At 39.5% G+C, this 11,492-nt stretch overlaps 1 protein-coding gene across 2 annotated transcripts; it reads left to right on the top strand.

Moving 5' to 3' along the window:
- Positions 1–867: 867 nt before the first annotated feature.
- On the top strand, positions 868–7,070 carry desma (desmin a). Of its 2 annotated transcripts, XM_042730923.1 has the most exons (10): positions 868–1,502; positions 3,216–3,276; positions 3,403–3,498; positions 4,293–4,454; positions 4,563–4,688; positions 5,035–5,255; positions 5,346–5,389; positions 5,924–6,033; positions 6,217–6,258; positions 6,683–7,070. In XM_042730923.1, the coding sequence occupies exons 1-10, from the start codon at positions 946–948 to the stop codon at positions 6,722–6,724; spliced, it is 1,461 nt and encodes a 486-aa protein (XP_042586857.1). In that variant the 5' UTR covers positions 868–945; the 3' UTR covers positions 6,725–7,070. The 2 variants fall into 2 exon arrangements, with proteins under 2 accessions (XP_042586857.1, XP_042586858.1); XM_042730924.1 differs by lacking the exon at positions 6,217–6,258.
- The last annotated feature ends 4,422 nt before the right edge of the window (positions 7,071–11,492 follow it).

The following is an 11,492-nucleotide window of genomic DNA, read 5'->3' as shown; positions in this document are numbered from 1 at the left end:
CAAAGAAGAAAAAAATTAATACAAGTTCCATACAACATGAAAGTGAATAAATGATAACAAAATTGATCTGAGCATCTGTTTTTAGGGGAAAAAGTTGCATAAGCCCAGATCAATATAACAAGATCTACGATCAATCAGTTCCAAAAGAAATACAAACCTGTGGTAACAAAGTACACAAGTTGATTAAATGATTAAATACAATATTTAATAATAATATAACATAACAAGAAATTTATAAGCAGTAGGCCAGTTACTTTTGACCAGGAACACCACAAGGATAACAAGGTGGGAAAAAATATATAAATTTTGACTTGTTATACCCTGTGTGATAAAAGTCAATAAGTTTTAGTTAAATGCAATAAAAGAACGTCTTTTGAAAACAAGAAAATGACTGCACCATGAGGGTTAAAATCTAATTTCAGATTCAAATAATATTTTAACTAGAAGGCTGGCTTAAAAGAGACGTAACCTTTAGTTATTTGTGCAAAAGTGAAAGACAAAGTTTGGAATTACTGTTGAAAAGAAAACTAACTTGATCATAAAAATGATGACCCTTTCAAATTAAACATTTTAAATAAGCCAAAAATCATGTAGAATTCTCAAAGTAGTATTACTTTTACTGTGGTAAAAGAGCTCTTCCTGGTAAGCATCCTCTTGTTTGAAAAGAAATGACAGCACATTCTACGTTAAGTGACCTGTGCCACCTCATGCTCCACCCTGCTGCTGGAAACCAGACCTCATGACAGCTGAGGAAGCAAGGTTTAGAAAGAGAGAGAGAAGTGGCCACCGTGTGGGGCGATAACAGTGACAGAAAAATGTGGGTGGGGGCAGATGGGGTGCTAGCTACACTATATATACTTCAGCTTCACTGCTTGACCCTCATTCTACCACACAGCCTTCAGCGAACTGGCATTTGCACACCGTACAAACCTAAGAGACCCAGTCATGAGCAAGAGATATTCAGCTTCAGCCGAGACGGCTTCCTCTTACCGCCGTACCTTCGGCTCCGGCCTGGGCTCCTCCATTTTCTCTGGCCGTGCAGGTTCCTCTGGATCCGCTCGTATGTCCTCCAAAGTTTATGAAGTCACCAAGTCCTCCTCTTCTCCCATTTTTTCCAGCCAGCACGCATCCAGCGCTTCATTTGGTGGTGGATCAATGGTCCGTTCCCATGCAGGCCTTGGTGAGAAGCTGGACTTCAATCTGGCCGACGCCATGAACCAGGACTTCCTCAATACACGCACTAATGAGAAGGCAGAGCTGCAACATCTCAACGACCGTTTCGCCAGCTACATCGAGAAGGTGCGCTTCCTAGAGCAGCAGAACCAAGCCTTGTCTGTGGAGATTGAACGTCTGCGGGGCCGCGAGCCCACACGCGTCGCAGAGATGTACGAGGAGGAGATGAGAGAGCTGCGCAGACAGGTGGATGCAGTGACCAATCAGAGGTCCCGCATTGAGATAGAGAGGGACAATCTGGCCGATGACCTGCAAAAACTAAAACAGAGGTGAGACCTTCAAGAATTATTTAGGGCTATGCATTTTAAATGACTAAATCTAGACAGCATTGTGCTTATCTTCACTGAAGTTCGAGGTAACAGGATATTGCCATAATTGTTGACCAAACACAAGCTCTGATCTTCAATATCCAGACAGTATCTCTTAAAGTACTGGTATTGTGTTGAAGTGATTTGGTTTATTTCTCTAAGAGTACATAACTGTTTACTTTTTGGAGCCATAGTGACTTTTATTACATAAAACACTTTTAAAAATAAAGGTTCTTTATTGGCATCTATGGTTCCATGAAGAACATCCATGGAACTTTTCCATTCCACAAAAGGTTCTATAGATTATGTTCTTCACACTAAGAAAAAAAGATTCTTCTAAGAACTGTTCAGTGAAAGGTTCTTTGGGGAACCAAAAATGGTTCTTCTATTGCATTGCTGCCAAAAAAAATCCCCTTTTAGAACCTTTATGTTTAAGTATGTATGTGGATCCTGGAAGAAGTCACATAGCGTACTGCTCGTAACTCACGTACGTCACTGAGTGGGGAACATGGAAAAGTGCATTAGACTTCTACCTACTATTCCTAACTGCTAAACTTCTCCCTAATATTCTAGAACAATATGATTAGTATTCAGGTTCTCCAACAATGACATCAAGGCCAGATTTCTAGAACACAAGCACTAGACATGAAACAGAGACCACAGGAAAGAGGTCAGGACCACCTTAGACGTAAAGACAACATGAATGCAAGAATGCTTATGACAGGGTATATGGTAACTGCAAGTAGTAACTCATAGTAACTCATGTCTGTGTATGATGTTGGAAAGACTGTAAGGGTGTTATTCCTATTTGCAAAAGGACCCAGAGTCACATTACACATTGCTCAGATTAGACTGCTATTATTAGCCTCTTCAATATACCCCCCAAGCACTGAAGAGAATGTGTTCTTAAAAATAACCCTTATCTCACTTAGTGTGTGTGTGTGTGTGTGTGTGTGTGTGTGTGTGTGTGTGTGTGTCTGAGTGCATTGCATTATCAGCACTAATTAATGATAACTGTTTAAAGCCTACCAACAGCAATTGCTATTCATAGACATTGTTCAAAGTGAACCTGATGGTTGGCTGTTTTGAGATGACACATAGAGATTATATAACACAACACATTATATGACTTGCAGCTATAGCTATAAGCTACCCAGCACTGTATGAAAAAAACAACTTAAAAGACTTTATTATCAGTATTTTATCTCTCCATTTTGTTTTAGAGCCCAAAGGGCCTAAAACATCAGTATGATTTATAGCACAACGTCTTTCATCTCTCTGATGAAAATATCAGATGCCATCTGACTGCCAACAGTTACATTCATGAAACCAGATATGTGCCACATTATCAACATGCCACTTTCAAAACAAGACTCAGGGATGTTTACATTAAACCTGAGCCTTGTGTGACTCCAAGCAGTATGTGAGAATGTCTTGATATCTGTGCATGAAGGAACGACAACAAGTCTCTCTCAGCATATCTCAAAGACAGAGGACACTCAGGACACCTTGGCCATTAGAAAAGGTTCTATTTCTGTCCATGTAGGAATTCTAATATAACAAAGACCATCTTGTTTAAACCGTTAGGTCTTAATACAGCACTTTAATAAGTATGTTAAGTCATATGATTACTTAAAAATTCTTTGAATATTCTAATATCTCTTTCTTCCATAGACTTCAAGAGGAGATCCACCAGAAAGAGGAAGCTGAGAACAACCTCTCTGCATTTAGAGCTGTATGTTCTTTACATCACCTTTAGTTTTTGGCAAAATGTTGTCAATTTTTAAGAAGGGTTCTTGGGGTGAAACATAAAACGCAAGACCAAAACTTAAGCTTCCTATTGTTGTTTTGCTTTACGTAGGATGTAGATGCTGCTACTCTGGCCAGGCTGGACCTGGAAAGACGTATTGAGGGTCTTCATGAAGAGATTGCATTCCTCAAGAAGATCCATGAGGAGGTTTGTATACATCTAAAATTATATTGTCAACATTTCCCAAAACTATACGTGACTTACCGTTCATCTCTTTCACTGTCTCTGTCTGCAACCTCCCACACTCTCGTACCCAGCATACAACACGTACACTGACCTTTTACTCACGAGGCTCTAAAGTCAAGTTCTTTACATTTTTTCTCTGCTTTTTATTTGACATGCAAGGATAAAATGGTCACATGTGTGTCTGTGTGCGTGTCAGCTGCACACTGACAGTGAGGGGGCAGTGTAAAGCTGTGGAACAGATGCATCCCTATAATTAAACAGAGACAGATTCTCTGAGACGCAGCTGTGAGAAGGGCGGTGGAAAAGGAAAAAGGCCTTACAAGGCCTCACAGTCCTACAATTACACATAGCTATCAGAGATTACAGCTACACTCTTAAAAATAAAAGCTCCAAAGGGTGTTTTCACAGCAGTGCCACTGAAGAACCATTTTGGGAACCTTCCAGCAATCAATTCTTAAAAGAACCAGCATTATAATAATCTCAAGAATGTTTTTACACTATACCTTTTTTGAACTTGAAAGGTTCCACTGATGTTAAAGGTTCTTCATGGAACCATCAATGCCAATAAAGAACCTGCATTTTTAAAAATATGTGTTTTTTACACTTAACATCCTGGATTCCATTTGATTCCCACTTTGTTCTCAACAATGACACTAACTTGTTTCATACACCCATCAAGCCTCAACTTGTCAAGTAAAATGACAATCCATAAGCGCGCTCTGAAGCCACATCTCTCTTTTTACCTTTTCCTTTAGGAGATCCATGAGCTGCAAAACCAGATGCAGGAGAGTCAGGTGCAGATCCAAATGGACATGTCCAAACCAGACCTGACTGCCGCCCTCAGGGACATCCGCATGCAGTACGAGGCTATCGCTGCCAAGAATATCGGAGAGGCTGAGGAATGGTACAAGTCTAAGGTCTGTATCATTGATTTTGGACAGGCACACAAAGGCTATAATGAGATCTATGTATCTAGACTGAAAGTAGCCAGGTGTTTGAGTTAAAACATTTTGTTTCACCCACAGGTGTCAGATCTGAACCAGGCGGTAAACAAGAATAATGATGCTCTCAGACAAGCCAAGCTGGAAACCATGGAGTTCCGTCACCAGCTCCAGTCCTACACTTGTGAGATCGACTCTCTCAAGGGCATCGTAAGTCTTTAAAGATTGTGTGCATGGGCTCTAAGCCGAGTTATTATTTCCCAGCCAAAACAAATATTAGCTGAGCCTCAGCACACCTGAATCCATCTTATTATCAATTATGAAATATTTAGTATGTTTCCCCAGGTGCTCAATGAGCAAATTTGATTCAGTAAAGAGCTAGTAATAGCCCATAGTGGCGCAAGAAATATCTACTGGAACTCATATGTAGTTTTTATTAATACTCCACTCAAGTATTAATAAATACTGCTTTTTCTCTTCCCTCTGTACATCAGTTTCAGCCTACTTCTTGTCTTTACTTCTCACTCGCTCCATCTTTTTGTCATTCCTTCTGCAGAATGAGTCTTTGATGAGGCAAATGAGGGAGATGGAGGAGAGGACGGGTCGTGAGGCCGGTGGTTATCAGGACACCATTGCCCGCCTTGAGGCTGACATCGCAAAAATGAAGGATGAGATGGCTCGCCATCTCCGTGAGTACCAAGATCTGCTGAATGTTAAGATGGCACTTGATGTGGAGATTGCCACCTACAGGAAGCTTCTGGAAGGAGAGGAGAGCAGGTAAGAGATGGAAAGAACTTAGATTGCTAATTGCTCCCTTAAATGATATAACAAAGCTATATTTTATGTGATTATTTTTCGTATTTTCAGGATCTCATTGCCTGTGCAGTCCTTCTCTGCCTTGAGTTTCAGAGGTGGGTTCTTCACAAGAAAAACTACTTTTACACTTCTTAAAGGGACAGTTCACCTACAAAAATTACAATTCGGCTATAGTTCTAAACATATGACACATATATATGATATTTTTTGTGCAATTGTTTATGTCCATACAATGAAAGGCATTGGGGTTTTGAAACAACTTTGGAACCCACTGACAAATCTTAAAAAAGGTAGAAAAGTTTGAACCAACATGAGGGTGAAAAAATTATGAACTGGTAAAAAAATAAAAATGTACAGCCTGAATGCACTGTAAGTCGTTTTGGATAAAAGCATCTGCTAAATGCATAAATGTAAATGGTTGAATAGAGATTTTTGACCAAAGCTTGTGTCTTCTTCATCCACAAGGGGGGGCAAAGCCATTGTTTGTTTGTTTCTTTTATCTTTAGCTCTCCGCCTGCTTTGTTGTGTTTGAGCACCTTAACTTATTTTGATATCAATTATGCAGTATGTATGTTTTTACCATGTGATGGTGAGTTTAATGATGCCGTGGGTGTGAATTGTTGCCATAGAGACAAGCCCAGAGCAGCACCACCAGCAACAACAACAGCAACAGCGTGCATCTGAAGTCCACTCTAAGAAAACAGTTCTGATCAAGACTATTGAGACCAGAGATGGCGAGGTAACAAAAACACACAAACAAACACTCGCTAACAGGCTAGTAATTGCTTGATACAGTTATAGTAATTTATGGATTTTACAGGCTGCCTAACCTCATATTCGTGTTATTACACAAACACACACACTTATTGTATATGCGTGCATATAATCATTATCATTAAAATCATTTTCTATTTTACTTTAGACTAGGACAAGTGAGGGTATGAGTGCCCTCAGTGCTCAGTGTGTAAGTTCAGCCATGGCTCATCTGTCTGTACAGTCTTTTTCCAAAAATGTCATGTTCCCTATTAACCACCACTGCTGGTTTCACTACAGAATCCTCCAATTCTCAAGTGTATCACTGTTAATATCTGTTTTCTGCTCTGCTGAATGTCACTGTTTCTGCACAGCACATATGGAGAAGTTCATTTATTAAAGAATGTGTCCTTGCACTAGCCCAGTATTGATTTCCAGCAGGAAATGGGCTGTTTTAACTTATAGAAACGCCTCTCCCAACTGTCTCTGTTCCTTATTACGGAGTATCAACCATTCACTTTAAAGCGCTTTTCTGTTTTCCCAACATGTTTGTGCAGCCATCTGTGCATGTGAATCATCTGTATCCTGTTCAGACTCTGTCGCTCGAATCATTTCCCTTTTTTCTCTCTCTTTAGGTCGTCAGTGAGTCCACACAGCACCAGCAGGACATCATGTAAAGCCTATGAAACAGATTTGAGTTTCATAAAATCCCTTTTCCTAACTTAAATTTTCACTGATGGCCTCAGGCTTTTTATGTACACGCCCAGTATAGCCATGACCCATTACTGCATGTGTGGATGACACAGACAAAAGGAAAAGTGAGCTGAAGAACAAGAGGGAGTACGAGCAAAATGGCATAATGTGCATACTGTCTGGAGAGTCCTGAAAGTGGCCAGTTGATCTCAAGAGTTTTTGTTGATATGAATGTATGTGTGCATGTGTGATAGGGTCATATCTGAGAAGCTGTGTTCCACTGCTATAAAAAGACAACAATAAACTGCACTGTATTTTCTTCCTATGAAACTGAAGGTCTCTGTACTTTTGGATTATTCTCATACATAGTAGTAATATATGTTTTAAGTCGATTTACTACAAAAGACAAATAAAATGCACCATGTTTTCTTTCTATAAAATTGAAGGCTTTGTAATTTTGGATTTATCTCTATTAATCTCTCACTACTTAATAGTAAAAAATATATATAATTTCAATTTAAGTATTTATTAAAAATAAAGACAACAATACACTCCACTGTCTTTTACTTCTAGAAAATTGAAGGCTCCTGTGATTTTGGATTCTCATGCATAATATATAGTAACATAATTTATAGTATTTTTCAATTGAAATTAATTAACCTTAAAATATTGGCTATAAAATAGGTATTGAACATCAAACTGTTGTTGCACATGCAACAGATTAACGCATACTGACCTTTTGTCAATACAGAGTATATTAAATGCTAAATAGCCTTTTGTGCAAAATAAAAATAGTCAAATAATTATGAAACAAAAAATTTAATTTCTGTAAACTGAAAATTGTATTTAATAAATTGCATACCCATTTTCATTTATGAAAACACCCATATAGAGTAGAGTCTAAACTTGACAAAAATGTTTGAACTAGGTGTTTGAAACCAACATGCACCTGCTAGAGATCCAAATAAATCACAACAGGGAATAAACTGACAGGCTGAGTAAACCATGCTGAGATTTCACAGTAAAATACCACCTTCTGTCCTAATTCAGCATCCAGCTCTTTGTTCCTGAGGCGAAGGCAATAACATGTGCAGACTCACAACACTATAACCTTCACTCCATCACCTTAAAGTTACCTCACTTTATACTGACAGGTTATGAACGCATCATCATAACCTTAATGAGACTCTTTTATTAGCGTTAACTCTGACCTTTAGAAAGCCTCCTGGGCTGTGTTGTGTTTCATGCTGGCATGTCTGTTTCTGTGTCAGTGCAAGGTAGGTTTGAAATGAAAATGAAAAGAAAGAGTAATGCTGCTGCAAGCTGGAGAAATCAAAACCTTTCAACTTTGATTAATCTTTGAATTAATCAAACTTCCCTGCAATGTTGAGACAACTGATAAAAATTAATCAAATTTTAATCTAATTAATTTTGATCTAATTAAATTGATATAATTTGGCACAAAGTACCCCAAAGATCCATGAACCAGCATGCAGTCTTTTATGAACAGATTTCAAAAATACACAAAAAAGTAACAATACTGTCACTGGGGCGGTATGTGGACTTCAGGGCATTCACTGCCTTTAACCCCGGGTTATCATCATTCTAAACCCTGCTTCCGGTCCTTGATTCTGATTGGTTGAGCCGTGTTCGAAGCTGTTGTCTTTGTGTGTTGCTCGGCAACCACTTTGTTGCAACCATATAGTCGTGGCCAAAAGTTTTGGCAGTGACATCAATTTTGTGTTTTGCAAAGTTGGCTGCTTAAGCTTTTGTGGTGTTCATTCACATTGTTTCTAGATTATTGTGTAGACTGATCAGATGCATTTTAAATAACTGCTAAAAGCTTCACTGAACTTTTCACAAAAAAACAATTTTTACTGTTTTTTGATCCTGACACAAAATGGCCAGCTAACATTAATTGACTAATCATATCAGCAGCACATGTAAAAGAGTGAATGAGTACTAGTCAGGTTAATCACTATCATACTAATTAGATTGTAAGAGCAGACTGGTTGCTATAAAAGGAGGGAAGAATTGCTTCCAATCATTGTACTCTTGTTAGCAATGGTTACCTCCAAACAAACACGCAGCCATCATCACTTTGCATCAAAATGGCCTCACATGCAAGAAAATTGCTACAAAGAATATCTCACCTGAAAGAACCATTTACCGAATCATCAAGAACTTCAAGGAGAGAGGTTTGACTGCAGTGAAGAAGTCGTCAGGACGTCCCAAAGTGTCCAGGAAGCGCCAGGACCATCTCCTCCTGAGGAGTCAGCTACAGAATCCTGTCTCCATCAGTGCAGAGCTTGCTCAGGAACAGCAGCAGGTCAGTGTGAGAGCATCTGCACACACAGTGAGGCCAAGACTTTTGGACAACGGCCTGGTGTCAAGAAGGGCAGCAAATAAGCCACTTCTCTCCAGGAAAAGGGTCGAGGACAGACTGAAATTCTGCAGGAAGTACAAGGATTGGACAGCAGAAGACTGATGCAAAGTTATTTTCTCTGAAGCTTCCTTTCGACTGTTTGGGACATCTGGAAAATCAAAGGTTAGAAGAAAAGGTGAACACTACCATGAGTCCTGTCTTGTGTGCCAACAGTGAAGCATCCTGAGACCATCCATGTGTGTGGTTTCTTTTCAACTAAGGGAGTGGGCTCTCATAATTCTGCCCAAAAACACTGCCAAGAATAAAGAAAGGTATCAAAACGACCTGCAAGAGTGACTTCTTCCAACGATCCATGAGCAATTTGGTGATGATCCGTGCATTTTCAAGCATGATGGAGCACCATGTCACAAAACAAGAGTGATAAAGAAGTGTCTCGAAGATCATTACATTGACATTTTGGATCCGTGGCCAGGCAACTCCCCGGATCTCAATCCCATAGAGAAACTGTGGTCAGTCCTCAAAAGGCGAGTGGACAAGCAGAAGCCCACAAACTCTGATCAACTCCAAGAACTAATAAGGCAAGAAAGGATCAGTTAGGATTTGGCCCAGAAGCTAATATCCAGCATGCCAGAGCCAACGGCAGAGGTTATGAAGAACAAGGGTCAACAGTGTAGGCTAAATATTGACTCACATTTTTTATTTTATTTTTTTTGCCAATAAAAGCCTTTAAACTTATATGCTTAATCATTGTTTTTCAGTAAACCAAACGTGAAAAAATTATCTACAAATACTGAAGCAGCAAACTTTGCAAAACAAAATGTAGATATGTATTTTATATCTATTGCAACCACAACAGTTTCTGAGGAAATATATTATTGCATTTTATTTGCTTTGTTTTATTTTGTGAAACCTTGCTACGTATATAGAATAACCGTTTTATAAAGGCAATAAGCCCTGTAAAGCCATTGTTTACAGTGAATTTATAGCAGCTAAAATAAGGGGGTTTTAGGCACTCTGCTCCGTGTCACACCTAACAACACAGATTTATATACATATCTATGCCTAACAACGCCCCTTAGCTGTTAAAACTCACTGTAAACCACTGCTTCTTGGGGCTTATTAGTTTTTATTTTAACACAGCGTGAAGGAACGTTTCAGACTTGTAAATAAGAAGTGGGGTTAGCACAGCTTTTTACCCGGGAAAATGAAACTGTGCAGGAGCGCCAGACTTGTTCAGTGTAAAGCAACATGCGATGTTACAATGTTATAGCTTGATGCTTAGCAACAGACTTTTCACGTGTTTTTACAGTCACGGAAACACTGCACATTTTATAAAAGGGGAACCTGACAAACGGCAAAAAAAAAAAAAAACACGTGAATTTCTTACCTTTGTAATCCACCGAAAAAAGTAAATTCAGGAAAATGTTGCCTGTACGGTCCGCACTCGGCAGTAACTCGAAGATGCGCAGATCACGTGCTGTGTTCATCCAATCACTGACTCCCCAAATATGCAAATAATAACTCAAAAATGAAAATTCTGTCATATCCGAGCAACACAACTACCGACGTTCAAGGCCCAGAAAGGTAGTAAGGACTTTGTTAAAGGGGTCATATGATGCTGCTAAAAAGAACATTACTTTGTGTATTTGGTGTAATGAAATGTTTATGCGGTTTAAGGTTAAAAAACAAATTATTTTCCACATACTGTACATTATTGTTTCTCCTCTATGCCCCGCCTTCTGAAACTGTCGATTTTCACAAGGCACATCTCTCTGAAAAGCGAGGTGTGCTGTGATTGCCTCAAGCGTGTGACAGAAATGTTACGCCTCTTAACATATTGTGATGCCTTGTCCGGCCGGAGAGACGAGACAAAAACATAAAACCCATTATAAACGTGAAATAAACATGATTTCCAGTCGTGTTTTCTTTTGGAAGGCAAAAACAAAGTAGTTTCGCTTTCTCAACGAAACAGCATCACACACCGTGGCCTTGAGTGAGCAGAGGCTGGAGGCCTAGAGTGAGCCGCGGCCGGTGTCCTGACATTTTATCCTACCCGTCAGATTTTCCTACCAGGGTTAACTGCGCATGCGCACAGCAATATCGCGTCCTTTTTCTCATGATAAACAACTATATTTAATGTATTTGTATTACTGTAAGGGTAGGTTTAGGGTTGGGGTAGGTATAGACTTTTATAAAACACAATCTAATACGTAGAAAAAAGCGTAGGACAAATCGACAGAACACCGGCTTGAGTGAGCAGAGGCGAGCGGCTTGAGAACGGTGCAGCTGACTGATTCTACGAAGGAGCGTACCTTGGTTTTGCAGCAACCACATGTGACGGCCCCAGGCTGGACGCCGCCTCGTCC

Source organism: Cyprinus carpio, chromosome B9 (genome assembly GCF_018340385.1).
Source record: "Cyprinus carpio isolate SPL01 chromosome B9, ASM1834038v1, whole genome shotgun sequence".
Taxonomy (NCBI): domain Eukaryota; kingdom Metazoa; phylum Chordata; class Actinopteri; order Cypriniformes; family Cyprinidae; genus Cyprinus; species Cyprinus carpio.
This window is presented reverse-complemented; position numbering and strand designations above follow the sequence as displayed.

Bases quoted from the DNA above. Each gene is read 5' to 3' on its own strand.
- desma (XM_042730923.1), top strand. From the start codon at position 946: ATGAGCAAGAGATATTCAGCTTCAGCCGAGACGGCTTCCTCTTACCGC. The intron at 1,503-3,215 runs GTGAGACCTTCA...TTTCTTCCATAG, and splicing joins CTGCAAAAACTAAAACAGAG to ACTTCAAGAGGAGATCCACC. The intron at 4,455-4,562 runs GTCTGTATCATT...TTTCACCCACAG, and splicing joins AGGAATGGTACAAGTCTAAG to GTGTCAGATCTGAACCAGGC.